This window comes from Ornithorhynchus anatinus, chromosome 3, assembly GCF_004115215.2.
Source record: "Ornithorhynchus anatinus isolate Pmale09 chromosome 3, mOrnAna1.pri.v4, whole genome shotgun sequence".
In the NCBI taxonomy this organism is placed as follows: domain Eukaryota; kingdom Metazoa; phylum Chordata; class Mammalia; order Monotremata; family Ornithorhynchidae; genus Ornithorhynchus; species Ornithorhynchus anatinus.
Genome location: NC_041730.1, coordinates 373,069 through 395,226, shown reverse-complemented (window position 1 = coordinate 395,226; position 22,158 = coordinate 373,069). Strand labels below are relative to the sequence as shown.

The 22,158-nt window shown below is 56.1% G+C and overlaps 1 protein-coding gene across 2 annotated transcripts; it reads left to right on the top strand.

Annotated features, from left to right (window-relative positions):
• Window positions 1–7,173: 7,173 nt before the first annotated feature.
• Window positions 7,174–16,693, top strand: LOC114810350 (aldehyde dehydrogenase family 3 member B1-like). Of its 2 annotated transcripts, none has more exons than XM_029061809.2 (10): window positions 7,174–7,390; window positions 12,126–12,288; window positions 12,509–12,619; window positions 12,975–13,095; window positions 13,449–13,534; window positions 13,872–13,953; window positions 14,330–14,716; window positions 14,854–15,020; window positions 15,604–15,703; window positions 16,362–16,693. In XM_029061809.2, the coding sequence occupies exons 1-10, from the start codon at window positions 7,278–7,280 to the stop codon at window positions 16,553–16,555; spliced, it is 1,524 nt and encodes a 507-aa protein (XP_028917642.1). In that variant the 5' UTR covers window positions 7,174–7,277; the 3' UTR covers window positions 16,556–16,693. The 2 variants fall into 2 exon arrangements, with proteins under 2 accessions (XP_028917642.1, XP_028917643.1); XM_029061810.2 differs by having other exon boundaries at window positions 7,175–7,390; window positions 12,249–12,288.
• Window positions 16,694–22,158: the final 5,465 nt, after the last annotated feature.

Below are 22,158 nucleotides of genomic sequence, written 5' to 3'. Positions count from 1 at the left end.
TGTTGGTATTTGTTAAGCACTTACTGCATGCTAAGCACTGTTCTAAGCGCTGGGGTAGATACAAGGTAATCAGGTTGTCCTACGAAGGGCTCACAGTCTTCATCCCCATTTTACAGAGGAGGTAACTAAGGCACAGAGAAGTGAAGTGACTTACCCAACGTCACACAGCTGACAAGCGGCAGAGCCGGGATTAGAACCCATGACCGCTGACTCCCAAATCCGGGCTCTTGCCACTAAGCCACGCTGCTTCTCAAAAGTAGGCAGGGGAGGGGGCTGAGGAAGGGGAAGGAGAGTGAGCTGCAGAAACATGAGCTGGGGGGGAAGGGGCAGGACCGCGGGGAGGGGCGGGGAGCGGGCCGGGTCCCATGCAGCCCACTTTGATCGGGGGGCCGGGGGGCGAGGAGGGGGGGGTCGGGACCCCCTGGCGGGGCTGGGGCGCCGACCCCGGGACCGGCGGGACCAAGGGGGTCTTCGCCACCCGAATTCCAAGACCCGCAAGGTTTGAAACCCCGGCGGCTCCCGGCGCTCGGCCAGGCCTCCCCCACCCTGCCTCGGGCCCCGACCTCCCGTCCCCCCGGCCCCCTGTCCCCCAGACCCCAGTCCACGAACCCCGGTTCCCCGCCCCGGCCCTTCCGATTTGCCTGTATCCCCCCCTGCGCTTAGTACAGTGTCTGGCACAGAGTGAGTATTCAACAAATTTCATAATTATTATTATTATTATTATTATAATGCGAAGTCCTAACCGTCAGGGGTGAGGGCGCAGAGGGCGGGGATGGGGGAGAGGATGCTTACTCCGCCTTGGGTTTCTTGCCCAAGAAGCAGCGTGGCTTAAGTGGCCAGAGCCCGGGCTTGGGAGTCAGAGGTTGTGGGTTCTAATCTTGCCTCTGCCACTTGTCTGCTGTGTGACTTTGGGCAAGCTATTACACTTCTCTGTGCCTCAGTTACCTCATCTGTAAAATGGGGATGAAGACTGTGAGCCCTACGAGGGACAACCTGATTACCTTGTATCTACCCCAGCGCTTAGATCAGTGTTTGGCACACAGTAAGTACTCAACAGATATTATTATTATTATTAGCCAATAAAACTCGAGGACCTCTCACTCCCTCGTGGGTCGTACAATTTAGAGGACGGGAGTGGCGGGGGGCAGGGGGTGTTAGGAAGGGTCTCCTGGCACAGCGCTTTCCTGCCCCATCCCCAGCAAGCCAGGGGAAGCCAGGGGAAGCCAAGGAAAGTCAAGAAGGGCGTCCTGGGAGAACATGCAGGGCGAGTCTTGGGCTCTGGGGCAGGGAGGCCCCTCCTGTGGGCTTCTGGGGGTGGGCATCGATGTGGGCACAGTGAAGGGAGGGAGCCCAAAGTGGGGTCTGCTCCTGGGACCAGGGGAATGGCACTACGTGGGTACAGATCTGGGACCTCCACCCCCTAGACTCTCCTCTCCCAGTCTTGTCCAAGAGGACGAACAGAAGTTTGCTGAGAGCAAGGAATGTCTCTTCCAAGTCTACTGTATTATACTCTCCAAGCGCTCTACCCATAATAAGCACTCAATAAATATGACTGATGGATGGGGAGCGTATGTGGAAAGGGGAACTGTTTGAGCAGACGAGCTGTGTGGATGGGGAGATTGTTCAGACGGGAGAGATGATGTGGACAGGGGAGTTGTGTGGACTAGCAAGCTGTAGGGATAGGGGAGCTGAGTGGATAGAGGAGCTGTGTAGATGGGAGACCTGGTGTAAACAGAAGAGTTGGTGTGGGCAGAGGAGGTTGTGAGTTCAGGGGAGTTGAGTGGACAGAGGAGCTGAGTGGACAGGGGAGCTTGTGTAGATGAGAGAGTTGGTGTGGCCAGAGGAGCTTGTGTAGTCAGGGGAGCTGAGTGGACAGGGGAGCTTGTGTAGATGGGAGAGCTGGTGTGGACAGGGGAGCTTGTGTAGATGGGAGAGCTGGTGTGGCCAGAGGAGCTTGTGTAGTCAGGGGAGCTGAGTGGACAGGGGAGCTATATGCAGCGTGGAGATCAAGACTGTGAGCCCCATGTGGGACATGGCCTGTATCCCAACTGATTACACTGTATCCTCCCCAGCGCTTAGAGCAGTGTCGGGCACATAGGAAGCACTGAGCAAACACCACTGGAAAAAACTGCTAAGTTCCCTAGCCTGTGGGGAATCTCGGGTGACTGTTTCTAAGGCCTCTTTAGACTGTAAGCCCACTGTGGGCAGGGACTGTCTCTCTTGATTGTTGTATTGTACTTTCCAAGCGCTTAAGTACAGTGCTCTGAACACAGTAAGCGCTCAATAACTATGACTGAATGAATGAATGAAAGTGGACAGGGGAGCTGTGTAGAGGGGAGAGCTAATGTGGAAGGGGGAGCTAATATAAAAGATGGGACTGGTGTGGACGGGGGAGCTGGTGTGGATGAGGGACCTGAGTAGATGGGGGAGCTGGTGTGGAAGGGGGAGCTTGTTTGTGGACAGCTGGGTACCAGAGAGTTCAGATATGTGCAGATGAACACACCTGTAGTTTTTTTATGGTATTTGTTAAGTGCTTACAAAGTCCCAGAGACGGTACGAAGCTCTGGGGTAGAAACAAGTTAATCAGGTTGGACACAGTTCAGGTCCCACATGAGTCTCTTAGTCTCAATCCCTTTTACAGGTGATGTAACTGAGGCACAGAGAAGGTAAATGACTTGCCCAAGGTCATACAGATGACAACTGGTGTAGCCTGTATTTGGGGGACATAGGTGTGTATAGAGGAGCACAGGTACTGCATGTGCAGGGGAGCAGAGACGTGGAGAGGAGCCCAGGTGTTATATTTTCAGGTGAGCCAAGGCATATACATGAGAGCATAGGAACTGCATATGCAGGTGAGCATCTGTGTACATGGAAGGATGGGCACTGTAAATGCAGGTGAGCACAGGTAGGGAGGGGGAGCAGAGGTATTGGACTATATCCAACCTGATCCTCCTTGTATCTACCGCAGTGCTTAGAACAGTGCTTGGAACATAGTAAACACTTAACAAGCACCATAATTACTGTATTCATTCATTAATTCAATTGCATTTATTGAGCACTTACTGTGTGCAGAGCACTGTACTAAGCGTTTGGAAAGTACAATTCGGCAACAGATAGAGACAATCCCTACCCAACAACGGGCTCACAGTCTAGAAGGGAGGAGGCGGACAACAAACCAAAACAAGTAGACAGGCATTAAAAGCATCAAAAGATATAAATAGAATTATAGATCTATACACGTCATTAATAAAATAGAGTAATAGATATGTACAAATATACACAAGTGCTGTGGGACAGAGAAGGGGGTAGAGCAGAGTAGGGGCGATGGCGAGGGGAGGAAGAGCAGAGAAAAAGGGGGGCTCAATCTGGGAAGGCCTCCTGGAGGAGGTGACCTCTCAGTAGGGCTTTGAAAGGGGGAAGAGAGCTAGTTTGGCAGAGGTGAAGAGGGAGGACATTCCAGGCCAGAGGTAGGACGTGGGTCTGGTGTCGATGGTGGAACAGGCAAGAACAAGGCCCTGTGAGAAGATTAGCACCAGAGGAGTGGATTGTGCAGGCTGGGCTGTAGGAGAGAAGGGAGTTGAGGTAGGAGGGGTCAAGGGGATGGAGAGCTTTGAAGCCGATAGTGAGGAGTTTTTGCTTTATGCAAAGGTTGATAGGCAACCACTGGAGATTTTTGAGGAGGGGAGTGACATGCCCAAAGCGTTTCTGTAGAAAGATAATCCGGGCAGCAGATTGAAGTATAGACTGAAACGGGGAGAGACAGAGGATGGGAGATCAGAAAGGAGGTTGATGCAGTCATCCAGTCGGGATATGATGAGTAATTGTACCAACGAGGTAGCATTTTGGATGGAGAGGAAAGGGCAGATCTTGGCGATGTTGTGAAGGTGAGACCGGCAGGTTTTGGTGACGGATTGGATGTGGGGATTGAATGAGAGACTGGAATCAAGGATGAGCTCTTGTGGTTGTGGTAGCAAGGTTGTGGGCTTGTGAGACGGGAAGGATGGTAGTGCTGACCACAGTGGTGGGAAAGTCAGGGAGAGGACAGGGTTTGGGATGGAAGATAAGGAGCTCAGTCTTGGACATGGTGAGTTTGAGGTGGAGATGTCCTGAAGGCAGGAGGAGATACGACCCTGAAGGGAGGGAGAGAGAACAGGGGAGGAGATGTAGATTTGGGTGTCATCTGCATAGAGATGATAGTTGAAGCCATGGGAGCGAGTGAATTCACCAAGGGAGTGAGTGTAGATGGAGAACAGAAGGGGTCCAAGAACTGACCCTTGAGGGACTCCTACAGTTAGGGGATGGAAGGGGGAGGAGGAGCCCGGGAAGAAGACAGAGAATGAACGGTCAGAGAGATAAGAGGAGAACAAGGAGAGGACAGAGTCCGTGAAGCCAAGGTTGGATAATGTGTTGAGGTCCACAGTGTCAAAGGCAGCTGAGAGATCAAGGAGGATTAGGGTAGAGTAGGAGCCATTGGATTTGGCAAGAAGGAGGTCATGGGTGACCTTTGAGAGGGCAGTTTCGGTGGAGTAGAGGGGACGGAAGATTGGAGGGGGTCCAGGAGAGAGTTGGAGTTGAGGAATTTGAGGCGGCAAGTGTAGACGACTCCCTCTAGGAGTTTGGAAAGGAAGGGTAGGAGGGAGATTGAGCAATAATTGGAAGGGGTAGTGGGGTCAAGAGAGGGTTTTTTTAGGATAGGGGAGACGTGGGCATGTTTGAAGGCAGAGGGGAAGGAGCCATTGGAGAGTGAGCGGTAGATGGAAGTTAAGGAGGGGAGGAGGGAAGAGGTGAGAGTTTTTGTAAGATAAGAGGGAATGGAGTCTGAAGCACAGGTGGAGGGGGTGGCACTTGAGACGAGGGAGGAGATCTCCTCTAAAGATGCTGCTGGGAAGGATGGGAAAGTAGAGGAGAGGGTTGGGAGCTGGGCGGGGGGGGGGATGGAGAAGGGAAAGGGGTGACTTTGGGGAGCTCAGACCTGATGGTGTTAATTTTCCTAATGAAGTAGGTGGCCAGATCGTTGGGGGTGAGGGATGGAGGACGGGGAGGAACAGGAGGCTTGAGGAGGGAGTTAAATGTCCGGAACAGCTGATGGGAAGAATGGGCATGGGTGTCATTCAGGAAGGAAAAAGAGTTTTGTCTGGCAGAGGAGAGGGCAGAGTTAAGGCAGGAAAGGATAAATATAAAGTAAACAAGGTCGGTTTGGTGTTTAGACTTTCGCGAGCAGCGTTCAGCAACTCAAGCATAAGAGTGAAGAAGGCGGACAGAGGCAGTGATCCAGGGCTGTGGGTTAGTGGTGTGGGAGTGACAGAGGGAAAGGGGAGCGAGTGAGTTGAGTAGAGAAAGTGGAGTTGAGAGCAGCAATCTGGTCATCGAAGGTGGGTAGAGAGGATAGGGAGGCAAGATGGGGTGTGATGCACTGATCGAGATGGATGGGGTTGAGAGAGTGGAGGTCTCTGTGGGGGAGTAATACAGATTTACAGGGGGGAGGAGTGTGAGAGAGGAAGCAGGTGAGAAGGTTATGGTCAGAGAGAAGGATTTCAGAGTTGGTGAGGGTAGAGATAATGCAGTGGTAAGAGATGATGAGATCGAGGGTGTGACCAGGTTGGTGAGTGGGCAAGGTGGGGTTGGCAGTCAAGAAGTGATAGGAAGTGGGCGGCAAAGTCAACGGGTACATTCATGTGGATGTTGAGATCTCTGAGGATCAGAGTGGGCTTGGAAAAAGAGAGAAGGAAGGCGAGAAAGGGGTCAAAATGGTCAATGAAGTTGGAGGTGGCACCAGGGGGGCGGTAGCTGATGGCTACAAGAACCTGGAGGGGGTGGTAGAGGCAGATAATATGGGCTTCAAAGGATGGAAGAAAAGGGAAGGGGGAGGAGAGATAGTGAGAAAGCAGCATTGGGGTGCGAGAAGGAAGCCAACACCTCCTCCTTTCCTGGTGAGGCTGGGGGAGTGGGAGAAGAACAGGCCTTCGCTGGAGAGAGCAGCAGAAGCGACCTTTTCAACCGGGGTGAACCAAGTCTCAGGAAGGGTGAGAAGGAGGAGAGGGTGGCAAAGGAATAGGTCAAGAATGAAAAGAAGTTTACGCAGCTCCACCACTTGTCAACTGTGTGATTTTGGGCAAATCACTTACATTCTCTGTGCCTCGGTTACCTCATCTGCAAAATGGGGATTAGGGCTGTGAGCCCCACAAGGGACTACCTGATTACCTTGTATCTATCCCAGTGCTTAGAACAGTGCTTGGCACATAGTAAGTAAGTGCTTAACAAATACCATCATTATTATCATTATTATTATTATTATTATTATGGAGCAGGGGTTCCATAGGGCACACATGGCAGCAGCTGTGGAGGGAGGGGAGAGAGTGGGAAGGGCGTGGTGGGTGGGGAGGGTTTGGATGAGAATGATTTGGCTGGGGCCTGGGCGGGGAGAGGGGGATGAGGGATGGCGATGAGACAGGAGAACTGGGATAGCATGGGGGGTGGGGGGTAGGAGGGAAGGGGTTGGAAGGGAGGGGTTTGGCGAGGAACGGTGCAAGGGGAGGGGGATGAGGGCTGGCGCCAGGATAGAGGGATTCTAGGGAGGGGGTGGGGAGGAGGGATGGGGGCGGAGCAAAGGGAGGGAAAGAGCTGGGTAGGAGAGGGGAAGGGGAAGGTGAGGACTGGGAAAGGCGGAGGGGAACAGGGGAATTGAAAGGTCATGGTGAGGTCAGCGAGGTAAATGAGAGCAGCTAACAATTAACATGCAATAGCAACAATAAAATATGTGAGGGCAGTTGTGTAGGGGGGAAGCACAGGTATTAGAGGTGCAGGTGAGCGCAGGTATATACTCAGGGGAGCCCAGGTACTGTAGGTGTCGGGGACCACAGGTGGGAGCCTAGGGATGACTTGAGCCCGGGGCCGCCCGTGCTCGACATTCATTCATTCATTCATTCAGTAGTATTTATTGAGCGCTTACTCTGTGCAGAGCACTGTATTAAGCGCTTGGAATGTACAATTGGGCCACAGATAGACACAATCCCTGCCCAATGACGGGCTCACAGTCTAAGCGGGGGAGACGGACAGCTGAGCAAAACAGAACAAAACAAAGACAGCATTATCAAGACAAATAGAATCAATAAATGGAATCGACGGCACTGATGGGTTAAGGGGGCTGGCTGCCGCTGATTTCCGAGGCCGGGGCCGGGAGGGGCCGGGCCGGACTGGGCTGGGCTGGACCGGGAGAGACGCAAGCGAGGATCTCGGGCTCCTCGGCCCTGAGTCCGTCCCCCGCCGGCCCGGGATGGATGGCGCCCTCGGAGGGGCCCGGGGGGCGATCGGTCCCCGCCCCGGACACGTTTCGTCACCTCGAGGATCCGGAGCGAGCGGACGAACGGACAAGTAGGGCCAACGGACCAAGGTAAACGGTCCCCCTCCTCCCTCCCGCCTCCCCCCCTGCAACCCCCGTTCCCCGCCCCCGACCTCTGGCCGGGGGATCGGGGCTCCCACCGACGGCCCGGTCCCCCCAACCCCGGCCCGGTCCTGTCCGGGCCGGGCCGGGCCGGGCCGGGCCGGCCTGTTTTTCCCCGCGGGCGGGGGCCGGGGGTTTCCCCGGGCAGAGTCTGCGCCGTCCCGGCCGCATGACCGGGGGGCGGGGGTGGGGTGAGCGAGCCGGGGAAAAGACGCATGCGGGGCCTCCCCGAGGCCACCCCGCCTCTTCTCCCCTCCGGGACGCTTTTCTTCCTTCCGTTTCGTCGTCGGACCCGGTTTCGGGCCGTTCTGGGGGTTTTCCACGCGTGGCTCAGGGGCAAGAGCCCGGGCTTGGGAGTCAGAGGTTCTAATCCCGCCTCCGCCACCGATAATAATAATAATGTTGGTATTTGTTAAGCGCTTACTATGTGCCCAGCACTGTTCTAAGCGCTGGGGTAGGTACAGGGTCATCAGGTTGTCCCACGTGAGGCTCACGGTCTTCATCCCCATTTGACAGATGAGGTCACTGAGGCACCGGGAAGTGAAGTGACTTGCCCAAAGAGTCACAGCTGACTGGTGGCGGAAGCGGGATTAGAACCCATGACTCCGACTCCTAAACCCGGGCTCTTGCCACTGAGCCACGCCGCTTCTGGCTTCTCCGGGCCTCGGTTCCCTCATCTGTCAAATGGGGATGAAGACTGTGAGCCCCACGTGGGACAACCTGATAACTCTCTATCTCCCCCAATGCTTAGAACAGTGCTTGGCACATAGTAAGCGCTTAACAAATACCATTATTATTATTATTATTATTATACCGCTAGGAGACGGGAGGCCGTGACCGACCGGAGGAGGGGGACAGGTGACCTGACCCCTAGTTCATTCAATAGTATTTATTGAGCGCTTACTATGTGCACAGCACTGTACTAAGCGCTTGGAATGGACAATTCGGCAACAGATACAGACAATCCCTGCCCAATGACGAGTTCACAGTCTAATCGGGATCAGAACCCAGGCCCCGCCTTGACTCCCGAGCCCAGGCTCTCGCCGCTAGGCTGTGCTGCCTCTCTACGAACGAACGAGGAGGAGAAGGAGTCGCCCCCAGCCCCGTTACTTCTCCCCCACTACACTCCAGGCCTGTCCCCGTGCCCGCCCTCCCCCCCACCCAACTTCTCCTTCTCGTGCTCCTCCTCCTTCCCCTCTTGATCCTCCTCTTCCCCCCTGCTCCTCCTCCTTCCCCCCTGCTCCTCCTCCTTCCCCTCCTGCTCCTCCTCCTTCTCTTCCCCTTCCTCCTCCCTTCCCAGTTCCCGTCCCGTGGGTGGGAGGGGGGCGATGCGCAGGCAGGAAGCCTGGATTTCTCGGGGGCCCCTCCCCGCCGGCAGATAAACACCAAAATACAACCTACTTTCACCAACTCAGCGTTCAAAAGTGTAATTCACAGTGGAAGTTTGGGATGAGCCCCCGCCAGGGGGCGCCCGCCACACACAAGAAAGCCTCTTTTTTGAAGGGTATTCATTAAACGCTTACTATATGACCAGCACTGTTCTAAGCGCTGGTGTAGATACAAGTTCATCACCTCGCTCTCTGTCTCTGACTCTTCCTATCTCTCCCCCTGCCCCTCGTCCTGCTCATGTTTCACGGGCCTGGAACCTCTCCTAAATCCACACCCCTCTCCTCCACCTTTCCACCCCTTCTAACCACTTCCTGGCAAATCTAATGGCCTCTACTCACTCCCAATCCTCCTTCACCACTCCCTCTACCTGAGAAAGATATCAGGTCTTCACTGGTTCTCTTTGGCTCCTCCCTCTTAGTCTCTCCCAGGTTCTTCCTGGTCCTCCTGCCCCTCCGGTTGTGGACGTCCCCCAGGGCTCTGTTGTCCACCTTCATTTCATCTTCTCCCACTCCCTTCTGCATCACCCTTGCTTTTGGATTTGTCTTCTTTATTCACCCCACTATCCACCCCACAGCACTTATGTCCATATCCGTCCTTTATTTATTTCTATTAATATCAGTCTCCCCCTCTAGATTGTAAGCTCCCGGTGGGCAGGGAATGTGTTTACTAACTGTTCTTTCGAACTCTCCCAAGCGCTTAGTACAGTGCTCTGCACGCGGTAATACCCAATAAATACGATCGATTGGTTCATTCATTACTTTACACCCCATTTCTCGGAGAGCTCAGCTGCTGCTGCAATTTCAGCTCCCACCTCAGTGCGTCTGACTCCCAGTTCTACCTCACTAGCTCCCACCTCTGTGAGACTGGCTCCCAAATCTACTTCACTAGCCCCCAAGTCTCTCCTTCTCTGGAGTCTCGCATCTCCTCCCATTTCCAGAACGTCTTAACACAGTTGGCCCACCAGTACCTCACGTTCAACATGTCTGATACTGAACTCCTCATCTTCCCTCCCAAACCTTCTTCTCTATTTCACTTTCCCAGCAGTATCTCAAGAGGAGGTCTCTTGCCTTCTCTCAAAATCCACCCCCTCCACCTTCAAGTCCGACCCTATCCCCTTGCACCTTATCAAAACAATTTCCCCTTCCCTTCTTCCCTCCATAACCTCCTTCTTCAACAGTTTGCTCTCCAGTGGCTTCTTCCCCACTGCTTTCAAACATGCCCATATCTCCCCTATCATAAAACAACCCTCCTTTGACCCCATGGCTCCCTCCAGTTACCACCCCATCTCCCTCCTCCCATTCCTCTCCAAATTCCTTAACCGCATTGTCTACACCCTCTGTCTCAAATCCCTCACCTCCAATTCTCTCCTTGACCCCCTCCGATTTGACTTCCATCCCCTTCACTCCACAGAAACTGCCCTCTCAAAAGTCATCTCTGATCTCTGCTTGGCGAATCCAATGGCCTCTACTCCATCCTAATCATCCTCGACCTCTCAGCTGCCTTCGACACTGTTGACTATCTCCTTCTCCTTGGAAACATTATCCAACCTCGACTTCACTGACACTGTCCTCTCCTGGATCTCCTCATCTCTCTGGCTGCTCATTATCGGTCTCTTTCGCAGTCTCCTCCTCTTCCTTCCACCCCCTAACTGTGAAGGTCCCTCAAGGTTCAGTTCTCAGTCCCCTTCTATTCTCCATCTACAACCCCTCCCTTGGCGAACTCATTTGTTCCCCTGGCTTCAACTACCACCTTTATGCAGATGGTACCCAATTCTACATCTCCAGCCTTGATCTCTCCTCCTCTCTGCAGTCTCATATTTCCTCCTGCCTTCAAGACATCTCTACTTGGATGTCCTGCCATCACCCCAAACTTGACATGTCTAAAAGAGAAATCTCTATCTTCCCAATGACTTCTACTTTTCCACCTCTGTAGATGGCACCACCATCCTTCCTGTCTCAGAAGCCTCTAACCTTGGCATTATCCTTGATTCCTCTCTCGCATTCAACCCACGTATTCATCACTAAATCCTGTCAGTTTGGCCCGCACACATCGCTAAAATTTGCCCTTTCCTCTCCATCATGTTAATCCAGGCATTTATCCTATCATGCCTTGATTACTGTAAGTCTCCTTGCTGACCTCCCAGACTCCTGTCTCTCCCCACTCCAGTCCATACCTCACTCTGCTGCCCGGATCATTTTTCTACAAAAGCGTTCAGGCCATGTTTCTCCACTCCTCAAGAACCTCCAGTGGTTGCCATCCACCTCCTCATTAAACAAAAACTCCTCTCCATTGGCTTTAAAGCCCTCCATCATCTTGCCCGCTCCTACCTCACCTCGCTACTCTCCTACTACAACCCAGCCTGCACACTTCACTCCTCTAATACTAACCTTTTATTCCTTCCTTCCTTCAATCGTATTTATTGAGTCCTGTGTGTGGAGTACTGTGCTGAGCGCTTGGGAGAGTACAATACAACAATAAACAGACACATTCCCACAATGAGCTGTCTAGAGGGGGAGACAGACATCATTGTAAATGTATAAAATTATGGGTAAGTGCATAAATGCTGTGGGGCTGGAACGGGGGTGAAGAGAAGCAGCATGGCTTAATGGAAAGAGCCCGGGCTTGGGAGTCAGAGGTTGTGGGTTCTAATCCCGCCTCTGCCACTTGTCAGTTGTGTGACTTTGAGTGAGTCACTTAACTGCTCCGTGCCTCAGTGACATCTGTAAAATGGGGATTAAGACTGTGAGCCCCACGTGGGACAACCTCATTATCCTATGTCTACTTCAGCGGTTAGAACAGCACTTGGCACATAGTAAGCGCTTAACAAATACCACAATTATTATCATTATTAATAAAGAGAGCAAGTCGGGGTGACACGAAGAGAGTGGAAGAAAAAGAAAAGAGGGCTTAGTCAGGGAGGCTTCACACCCATCACTTTTTTATTTGTAGTGACGTCTGTCTGCCCCTCTAGACTCTAAGCTCACTGGGAGCAGGGAATGGGTCTGTCGTAGTCTGTGGGATTCTCCCGAGCGCTCAGTACAGTGTTCAATAAATATGATTAATTGATGGAGGGCCCAGGGTGGGGCTCTGAGTCGGGGGTCCCTTGAGGTGAGGCGGTAGGGTAGGGTGTGCGGCGGGAGCCCCGGTCCCGCTCGGCCCCGCCTCGCCCCGACGGCGCCCGCGCTGCCCGTCCAGCCTGGGCCCGGCGGGTGGGATAAACGGGGCAGACGGCCCCCGAGGGCCCCGGGGCCGGGGGGCGGGCGGTGCGGTTGGAGCGTCGGGCGCGTCCCCTTAGGATGGACCCCCGCGCGGAGACCCTGCAGCGGCTGCGCGACACGTTCCGCTCCGGGCGGACCCGACCCCGGGCCTTCAGGGCGTCGCAGCTGGAGGGGCTGAGCCGCTTCCTGCGCGATCACAGGGACCGCCTCCTGGGGGCGCTGGCGGACGACCTGCACAAGGTGGGGGCGGGGCCGCGGCCTGTAGGGGGCGCTCGTCTCGGGTGGGGGCGGGGGGCGGCGGGTAGCCGGCCACAAGGGGGCGGCACTGCGGCGGCGGGGCGGCGGGGCGGCGGGGCGGCGGGGCGGCGGGGCGGCGGGGCGGCGGGGCGGCGGGGCGGCGGGGCGGCGGGGCGGCGGGGCGCGGCCAGCGATGGGCCCCTCCGTCCATCCGCCCGTCCAGGCCCCGTTCGAGGCGGAGCTGTCCGAGCTGAGCATCTGCCAGACCGAGATCAACCTGGCCCTCAACAACCTGCGCTCCTGGATGCAGGACCAGCCCGTGGCCACCAACCTGGTGAGGGACGGGGCGGGGGGCGGGAACTGCCCCCCGGGGCGGCGGCGGCAGCAGCAGCAGCAGCAGCAGCAGCAGCAGCAGCAGCAGCAGCAGCAGCAGCAGCAGCAGCAGCAGCAGCCCCCTGCCGCCGCGCGGCTCCCGGGCACGAGGCTGGGGTTTGCTGGGGGGCGAGTGGCCGAGCGTCCCTCCTTCTCCTTCTCCTTCTCCTTCTCCTTCTCCTTCTCCTTCTCCTTCTCCTTCTCCTTCTCCTTCTCCTTCTCCTTCTCCTTCTCCTTCTCCTTCTCCTTCTCCTTCTCCTTCTCCTTCTCCTTCTCCTTCTTCTTCTCCTTCTCCTTCTCCCCCTGCCCCGGCCCAGGCCACCCGGCTGGACACCGCCTTCATCCGCAAGGAGCCGTTCGGGCTGGTGCTGATCGTCGCCCCCTGGAACTACCCGCTGAACCTGGCCGTCGTGCCGCTGGTGGGAGCCATCGCGGCGGGTGAGCCCGGGACGGGCCTTCCCCTCCCTTGCCCTCCTCCTCCTTCCTCCCTCCCCATCCCTCCCCACCCTGCCGTCCTCCTCCCTCCCCTTCTCGTCCCCGCTCCCTCACTTCACACCTCTGGCCATCCTCTCCCCTCTCCAGCCCGCCGACCTCCGACCTCTCCCCTCCTCATCTCTCCTGGTCCCTCCGGGCCTACCCGGCCCCTCCTGCCCTTCCCGCCCCCCCCCCCCCCCCGGCCAGCCCCCCGCCCCTCCTCGCCCCCAAACGCCCTGCCGCTCCGCGGATCGAGGTGGGTCGAGGCGGGTGCAGGCGGGGCCGGCGGGACCGACGGGCCCCCCTCTCCCCGACAGGAAACTGTGTGGTCCTGAAACCCTCCGAGCTGAGCCGCGGCGTGGAGCGGGTCCTGGCCGAAGTTCTGCCCCGCTACCTGGATCCGGTGAGGGGCCCGGGCCCGCGTCTCCCCGCACAGACGGGCAGACGGGCAGACGGGCTGACTCGCGGGGGCCGGGGCCGGGCCTTGGCTTTCAGAGCTCAGGCTCCTTCGGGCAGGGCAGGGGGAAGAGGAGCGGGAGGGAAGCGGGTGCGGGTCGCGGTCTCCCGGGGCAAGGGGGCCTGGGGCTGCGGGGGGCGGAGGGGGAAGGGGTCGGACTCGGTCCGTGCGGCCCCGCCGGCCCAAACGGTGTCCGGCCGGGCCCTGCCCGCCAGGGGGGCTTCGGTCCCGCCGCAGCCGCCGCTCTCCTCCTTCTCCTTCTTCTTCTCGTCCTCGTGGGCAGAGCTGCTTCGCGGTGGTTCTGGGAGGGCCCCAGGAGACGGCTTTGCTGCTGGAGAACAAGTTCGACTACATCTTCTTCACGGGTACCGTCCACGCTCCCCCCCGGGCCCCGCCGCCGCCCCCGCCCCCCACCCCAAACCCCGGCCCGCTCCTCGTCTCTGTCGTGTCGGGCCGACGGCAAGGGCGCGGACTCGGGAGTCGCGGGGCGTGGGTCCCGATCCCCGCTCGGCCCCTCGCCCGTCGCGGGACCCCGGGCAAGTCGCTTGACGTGAGCGGGCCTCGGCGGCCTCCTCCGTCAAATGCGGGTGACGACGGCGAGCCCCGCGTGGGAACCCCGACCCCCTGGTCCCCGCTCCCGCGCCCGGGTAAGCGCCGAAGGAATCCCCTCGTCCTTGTCCTCCGTCCGTCCGTCCCTCCGTCCGTCCCTCCGTCCCTTCCTCCGTCCCTCGCCCCCGCCAGGGAGCCCCCGGGTGGGCCGGCTGGTCATGGCGGCGGCCGCCCGGCACCTGACCCCGGTGACGCTGGAGCTGGGGGGCAAGAACCCCTGCTACGTGGACGACGCCGTCGACGTCCAGACCGTGGCCGACCGCGTGGCCTGGGCCCGCTTCTTCAACGCCGGCCAGACGTGCGTGGCCCCGGACTACGTGCTGTGCAGCGCGGACACGCGGGACCGGCTGCTGCCCGCCCTGGGGGCCGCCGTGCGCCGCTTCTACGGCGACGACCCCCGGCGCTCCCCCGACCTGGGCCGCGTCGTCAGCCCCGGACACTTCCGACGGCTGCGGGCCCTGCTCGACGGCGGCCGGGTGGCCATCGGCGGCCAGACGGACGAGGGCGAGCGCTACGTGGGTGAGGCGGCCCGGACGGGCGCGGGGGCGGGACGAGGAGGGGGCGAGGCCGAGGCCGCGCGGACCGCCCTCCGGGGCGGCTCCGACGCCCGGCCTGACGCGGCCCCCGGCCCCTCCCCTGCCGGGCCGGGCCCGCAGCTCCCACGGTGCTGGTGGACGTGACGGAGGATCAGCCGGTCATGCGGGAGGAGATCTTCGGGCCCATCCTGCCCATCCTCACCGTCGGCGGCCTGGACGAGGCCATCGCCTTCATCAACCGGCAGGACAAGCCGCTGGCGCTCTACGCCTTCTCCAACTGCAGCCGGGTACGGGGGCGCGTTGGGTCAGGGAAGCCGACGGCCAGACCTCGCGGGACCGTTCGGGACCTATGGGGTTATAGGGGTGCCCGGAGAGAGGGGCCGGGTCGGCCGGCCAGAGGCCCGGCCCTTCGGGCTGCGGGAGCAGAGACGGGGCAGAGATGGGGCGGCGGGGGAGGAGGGGAGGGCAGGAGGGAGTGGCCCTCGGTGCCTGGGCCCGGAGCATTCATTCATTCAATAGTATTTATTGAGCGCTTACTATGTGCAGAGCACTGGACTAAGCGCTTGGAATGGACAAATCGGTGACAGAGACAGTCCCTGCCCTTTGACGGGCTCACTGTCTAATCGGGGGTTTCTCGGACGGGGCAGGGCAGGGCAGGGCAGGGCAGGGCAGGGCAGGGCAGGGCAGGGCAGGGCAGGGCTGGGATGGACAGGGTTGCGGCAGGCAGGGCAGGACAGGGCTGGGGCAGGCAGGGCAGGGCAGGGCAGGGCTGGGGCGGGCAGGGCAGGGCAGGGCAGGGCTGCAGTGGGCAGGGCACCCATTGGGAGGGGGAGTTTCCGAACTTGTCTCCTGCCCGCCCACCCCCTCCAGGTGGTCCGCCAGGTGCTGGATCGGACGAGTAGCGGCGGCTTCTGCGGGAACGACGGGCTCATGCACATGACGCTCACCTCCCTGCCCTTCGGAGGAGTCGGTAGTTTCCTGCCCTTGCCCACTCTCCCCCCAACCCGCTTTTTGGAGGCGTTGGTCGGTCCCAGGCCCCGCCCACTACACCTGTCCGGAGGAGGCCATTGGTCGGCCAGCAGAGACCCCCTGCTCGGCCCGGGACCCCTCCCGGGTGAGGGGGGACCCCACTGGGCCCCAGCTGCCACCGCCGCCCACGGGAATAATCATAATGATGGCCTCTGTAATGCGCGCTTACTGTGTGCCAAGCACTGTTCTAAGGGCTGAGGTAGATACAAGGTCATAATAATAATAATGTTGGTATTTGTTAAGCGCTTACTATGTGCAGAGCACCGTTCTAAGCGCTGGGGTAGATACAGGGTCATCAGGTGGTCCCACGTGAAGCTCACCGTCTTAATCCCCATGTCCCAGATGAGGTCACTGAGGCACCGAGAAGTGAACTGACTTGACCCCAAGTCACACAGCTGAAAAGTGGCGGAGGCGGGGATTAGAACCCACGACCTCAGACTCCCAGGCCTGCGCTCTTTCCACTAAGCCACGCCGCTTCTCCTCGGGAGGCAGAAACGGTTGGCGCTCAGTAAATCCCGGCTCCCCTGGTGGGCGAGGGGCGCGACGGGTGGCGGGGCGGGAGGGAGACCCTGAGCGGCCGCCCCGGGGTTGTTTTTTAGGGAACAGCGGGATGGGCAGCTACCACGGCCGGTTCAGCTTCGACACCTTCTCGCACCATCGCGGCTGCCTGCTGCGCCGGGCCGGCCTGGAGAAATTAAACTCCCTGCGCTACCCGCCCTATGCCCAGTGCAACCTGGGGCTCCTGCTCCGCACGGTGGAGATCCAGCGGCGGGAATGTTGCACACTGCTCTGAGCCGGGGTACGTCACCTCCCCGGGCCAGGGGAGGCCCACTCCCCACTGCCCTCTCCCCAGATCCCTCTCCTCCCACGGCCCACCGCACGCTCCCGGCCCCCTTCTGAACCTTGGATGATTAAGACCAGCTTAGAACTATGCCACTGAGAGAGACTGTCTCCTTTGCGTTACCCATGATGGAAAGGTCTAACCGCGGCCCAGTGGCCGGAGCACGGTCCTGGGAGTCGGAAAGTCATGGGTTCTCATCCCGCTCTGCCGCTCGTCTGCTGGGTGACCTCGGGCAAGTCACTTTGCTTCTCAGTTACTGGAAAATGTGGTTTGAGATTGTGAGCCCCACGTGGGACAGCAGGGATTGCCGCTGTTTATTGTTGCATTGTACTTTCCCGAGCACTTAATACAGCGCTCTGCACACAGTAAGTGTTTAATTAATACGAATGAATGAATGAATGAAAGTCGATTCACTCGCACGGGGCAGCGGGGGCCCGGGAAAGAGTCAGAGGTGGATGATCAAGTGATCGACGTGTGGATCAAAGACAAAGTCAGAGACTTGAGTTTTTACTGTGCAGAAGAAGGCCATGGTAAACCACTTCTCTATTTTTTACCAAGAAAACTCTATGGATATACACACCAGAATGACTCAGAAGACAGGGCGTTCTGGAGAGAATATACCTCTGGGGTCGCTATGAATCGGAAACGACTCGACAGCATATGAAGAAGAATAATACTCCCAGGCACTGAGTACAGCGTTCTGTACATAGGGCTCGCTCAGTAAAAACTTTTAAATGATGGATTGATCAAGGGCATTCCAGCCCAGGGGGGAAGAAAGGTGATGGATGGGGACAAGGGAGGGGACTATAAACTCTTTATGGGCAGGGAAGACCTCCAGTAACTCTATCTTATTAAACTCCACCAAATGCTTAGTACAGTTCTCGGCACAGAATGCACTCAATCCGTCAATCCTATGTATTGAGCGACTACTGTGTGCAGAGCACTGTACTCAGCTGGGGAGAGGATAACAATATACCAGAGTTGGTAGACACATTCCCTGCCCACAGTGAGTTTAGAGTGTAGAGGGAGCAATTCTAAGTGTGAGGGTTCTTCCATGCCAAAGGATGTGGGAGAAGAGAAAACGAGAGTTTAGTCAAGGAAGGCCTCTTAGAGATGTACCTTCAATAAGGCTTTGAAGGGGGGAGAATCACTGGCTGCCGGATATGAAGTGAGAGGACGTTTCAGACCAGAGACAGGATGAGGCCAAGAGGTCGGCAGTGAGATAGACGGCATCGAGGTCTGGTGAATAGGTTGGCATTAGAGGAGTGAAATAAATTAAAAAATGATTGATTGATGGGGGAATGAGGAGAAATGGAAGGTGGGTAGGGTGAAGGGGAAAAGGGGGTGCCCCAGCTAGGGTTTAGCAAGGGGGAATGGTCCGCTCATGACGGGGATGGGGCATAGGACTTGAATGCCCAAGTGGATATAATAATAATAATGATGGTACTTGTTAAGTGCTTACTATGTCAAGCACTGTTCTAAGCACTGGGATAGATACAAGGTAATCAGGTTGTTCCACGTGGGGCTCACAGTCTTAATCCCCATTTTACAGATCAGGTAACTGTGGCCCAGAGAAGTGAACTGATTTACCCAAGGTCACACAGCTGACAAGTGGCGGAGCCGGGATTAGAACCCACGTCCTTTGCCTCCGTAGCCTGTGTTCTTGCCACTAAACCGCACTGCTTCTCAATGGATATGTCCAACGACCTTCCCGTTGGCCGCTTCCTCTCACTCGTCAGCCCCACCCGTGCTCACCTCCTCACCCCCTCGGACACACACTCGATCTCATCACCTCTAATCACCGAACGATCTCTACCCTCGCCAACTCTGAAATCCCTCTATCTATCCAACCACAACCTCCTTAACCTGCCTTCTCTCCCACACATCTCCTCCCCACAGATCTGGGCTGTTCTCCCACAGAGACTTCGGCTCTTTAGACCTGCTCCAGTTCTCTAAAATCATCCTGCCCCATGTGGTCTCTGTACCCAGTCTGCCTTTGACGCACAAAGTGACGCCCTCAACACGGCCTTCTCCACTGAACTCAACTCCCCCGCTCCCCTATCCTTTCGCTGATCTCCCACCAGTAACCCGCAGTCCTGGACCACTGCAGCTTGGTTCCTCCACACCTGTGCAGGAGCTGCAGAGTCTTGCTGGGGAGATGTAGCTATGAGGATGACCCCCTTCATTTCAAATTCATCCTCACCTGCTATAATTCTGCCCTCTCCTCCATCCAGTAACAATACTTATCCATCGTATTGACTCCCATGCTCATTCCCCACGCCAATTGTTTCAGATATTTAATTCCCTTCTCCGACTTCCCGCCCCCCATCTCTTGCCTTTAATGGTCTGGCCTCATACTGTATTGAGGAAAGGAAACCATCAGGTGTCATTTGCCTAAAATCACCCCTGTTCCTCTCCAGTCTCTCCCTTCTCCGGCCCACTTTTCGACTCTCCCATCTTTCTCACCTCCTTTCAAAAACCTATTCCCTCCACCTATGCCTCGACCCCATCAGTGTTTGGCACATAGTAAGCGCTTAATAAATACCATCATTATTATTATCCCCTCACATCTCGCAATGAAACACTTTCCCCCTTCCTTTCTTCCCTGACCACCATCTTTAAATGTTCACCTTCCAAAGGCTTCTTCCCTACTGCTTTCAAGTATACTTATGTCTCCCCTACTGTAAAAACAAATCCTCCCTTGATCTCACAGCTCCCTTGAGTTATCGCCCCATCTCTCCGCCGCCATTCCTCTGCAGACTCCTGATCAAGCCGTTTACGCCTGCTGCCTCCACTTTTCCAATTCTCTCCTTGACCTCCTCCAATCTGACTTCAGCTCCCTTCACTCCATGGAAACTCCCTCCAAAGTTACCAGTGACCAGTGTCTTGCCAGATTCATTGAACTCTACTTCATCCTTATCCTCCTCGACATCTCCACTGCCTTCACACCGCAGACCATCCCTTTCTCCTGGAAACAATAACCAACTTCAGCTTCACCGACACTGTCCTCTCTCGGTTCTTCTATTCTGTGGAAACTCCTTCTCAGTCTCCTTCGCGGACCTCTGCCTCCCACCCTCTAATTGTGGGAGAACCTCAAGGCTCATTTGTGGGTCCCCCCTTTTTTGATGCTATCTTTAAAGTGCTTACTTTATGCCAGGCACTGTACTAAGCACTGGGGTAGATACAAACTATGAGGGGCGAACAGTATGTGTCCCACATGGAGGTCACAGTCTGAATCCCCATTTTACAGATGAGTGAACTGAGGCACAGAGAAGTGAAGTGATTTACCCAAGGACATAGAGCAGATGAAGGGCTGAGGCAGGACTAGAACCCAGGTCCTCTGACTCTTTCCACTTGGCCACCCTGTTTCTCTATTCCCCTTCCAGTCTTCATCTATATCCAGTCCCGCAGAGAAGCAGCATGGACTACTGGCTAGACTACGGACCTGAGAGTCAGAAGGTCATGGGTTCTAAACTTGGCTCCACCCTTTGTCTGCTGTGTGATGTTGGACAAGTCACTTCACATCTCTGTGCCTCAGTTACCTCAGCGGTAAAATGGGGATTAAGACTGAGAGCCTCATGAGAGACAGGGAATGTGTCCAACCCAATTTTCTTGTAAAATAATGGCAATAATAATAATGGTATTTGTTAAGTGCTTACCATGTGCCAAGCACTGTTCTAAATGCTGGGGTAGATACAAGGTAATCAGGTTGTCTCTAGCCACCCCAGTGCTGAATAAGCATTTAATAAATACCACAATTTTTATTCCAGCACTTAGTACAATGCCTGGCACATATTAAGTGTTAACACATACCATAATTATTATAATTATTATTATTCTAATCCCGGCTCCATCCCTTGTCTGCTGTGTGACCTTGGGCAAGTCACTTCACTGGGCCTCAGTTGCCTCACTGTCAAATGGGGATTAAATCTGTGAGCCCCGTGTGGGGCAGGAACTGGTGTCCAACCTGATTTGCTTGTATCCACCCCAGCGCTTAGTACGCTTCCCTTCTCTCTTTCTACCACCCACCCCGCACGTTCCGCTCCTCTGCCGCCCACCTCCTCACCGTCCCTCGGTCTCGCCTATCCCGCCGTCGACCCCCGGGCCACGTCCTCCCGCAGTCCCGGAACGCCCTCCCTCCTCACCTCCGCCAAACTCATTCTCTTCCCTTCTTCAAAACCCTACTTAAAACTCACCTCCTCCAAGAGGCCTTCCCAGACTGAGCTCCTCTTCTCCCTCTGCTCCCTCTGCCATCCCCCCTTTACCTCTCCGCAGCTAAACCCTCTTTTTCCCCTTTTCCCTCTGCTCCTCCACCTCTCCCTTCCCATCCCCACAGCACTGTACTCGTCCGCTCAACTGTATATATTTCCATTACCCTATTTATTTTGTTAATGAATTGTACATCGCCTTGATTCTATTTAGTTGCCATCGGTTTTTACGAGATGTTCTTCCCCTTGACTGTATTTATTGCCATTGTTCTTGTCTGTCCATCTCCCCCAATTAGACTGTAAGCCCGTCAAACGGCAGGGACCGTCTCTATCTGTTGCCGACTTGTTCATCCCAAGCGCTTAGTACAGTGCTCTGCACATAGTAAGCGCTCAATAAATACTATTGAATGAATGAATGAATGAATGAATACGGTGCCCGGCACATAATAATAAATAATAATAATGTTGGTGTTTGTTAAGCTCTTACTATGTGCCAAGCACCGTTCTAAGCACTGGGGTAGATACAAGGGAATCAGGTTGTCCCATGGTAGGGCTCACAGTCTTCACCTCCATTTTACAGATGAGGTAACTGAGGCACAGAGGAAGTTAAGTGACTTGCCCAAGGTCACACAGCTGACAAGCGGCTGAGCTGGGATTAGAACCCATGACCTCGGCAAGTACTTAACAAAAACCATAATTATTATTATATTATTACTATGTGCAAAGCACTGTTCTAAGCGCTGGGGTTGATACAAGGTAATCAGGTTGTCCCACGTGAGGCTCACAGTCTTAATCCCCATTTTACAAATGAGGTAACTGAGGCCCAGAGAAGTGAAGTGACTTGCCCCATTTTACAAATGAGGTAACTGAGGCCCAGAGAAGTGAAGTGACTTGCCCAAGGTCACACAGCTGACATGTGAGGGAGCCGGGATTAGAACCCACGACCTCTGATTCCCAAGCCCGGGCTCTTTCTATTAAGCCACACTGCTTCTCTTATGAGGGTCAGGGACTGTGTCCAACCTGATTTGCTTGTATTCACTCCGGCACTTAGTACAGTGCCTTCCACATAGTAAGCATATAACAAATACCAGCGTGGCTCAGGGGAAAGAACATGGGCTGGGGAGTCGGAGGTCATGGGTTCTAATCCCACCTCTGGCACTTGTCAGCTGTGTGACTTCGGGCAAGCCACTTCACTTCTCTGAGAAGCAGCGTGGCTCAGTGGAAAGAGCCCGGGCTTGGGAGTCAGAGGTTGTGGGTTCGAGTCCCAGCTCTGCCACTCGGCAGCTGTGGGACTGTGGGCAAGTCACTTCATTTGTCTGGGCCTCAGTTCCCTCTCTGTAAAATGGG

What these genes read in the sequence shown, in the direction of transcription:
- LOC114810350 (XM_029061809.2), top strand. Translation starts at nt 7,278, where the DNA reads ATGGCGCCCTCGGAGGGGCCCGGGGGGCGATCGGTCCCCGCCCCGGAC. An exon ending in TGCCCCGCTACCTGGATCCG is followed by an intron (nt 13,535 to 13,871) that starts GTGAGGGGCCCG and finishes CCTCGTGGGCAG; the next exon opens with AGCTGCTTCGCGGTGGTTCT. An exon ending in CCTGCCCTTCGGAGGAGTCG is followed by an intron (nt 15,704 to 16,361) that starts GTAGTTTCCTGC and finishes GTTGTTTTTTAG; the next exon opens with GGAACAGCGGGATGGGCAGC.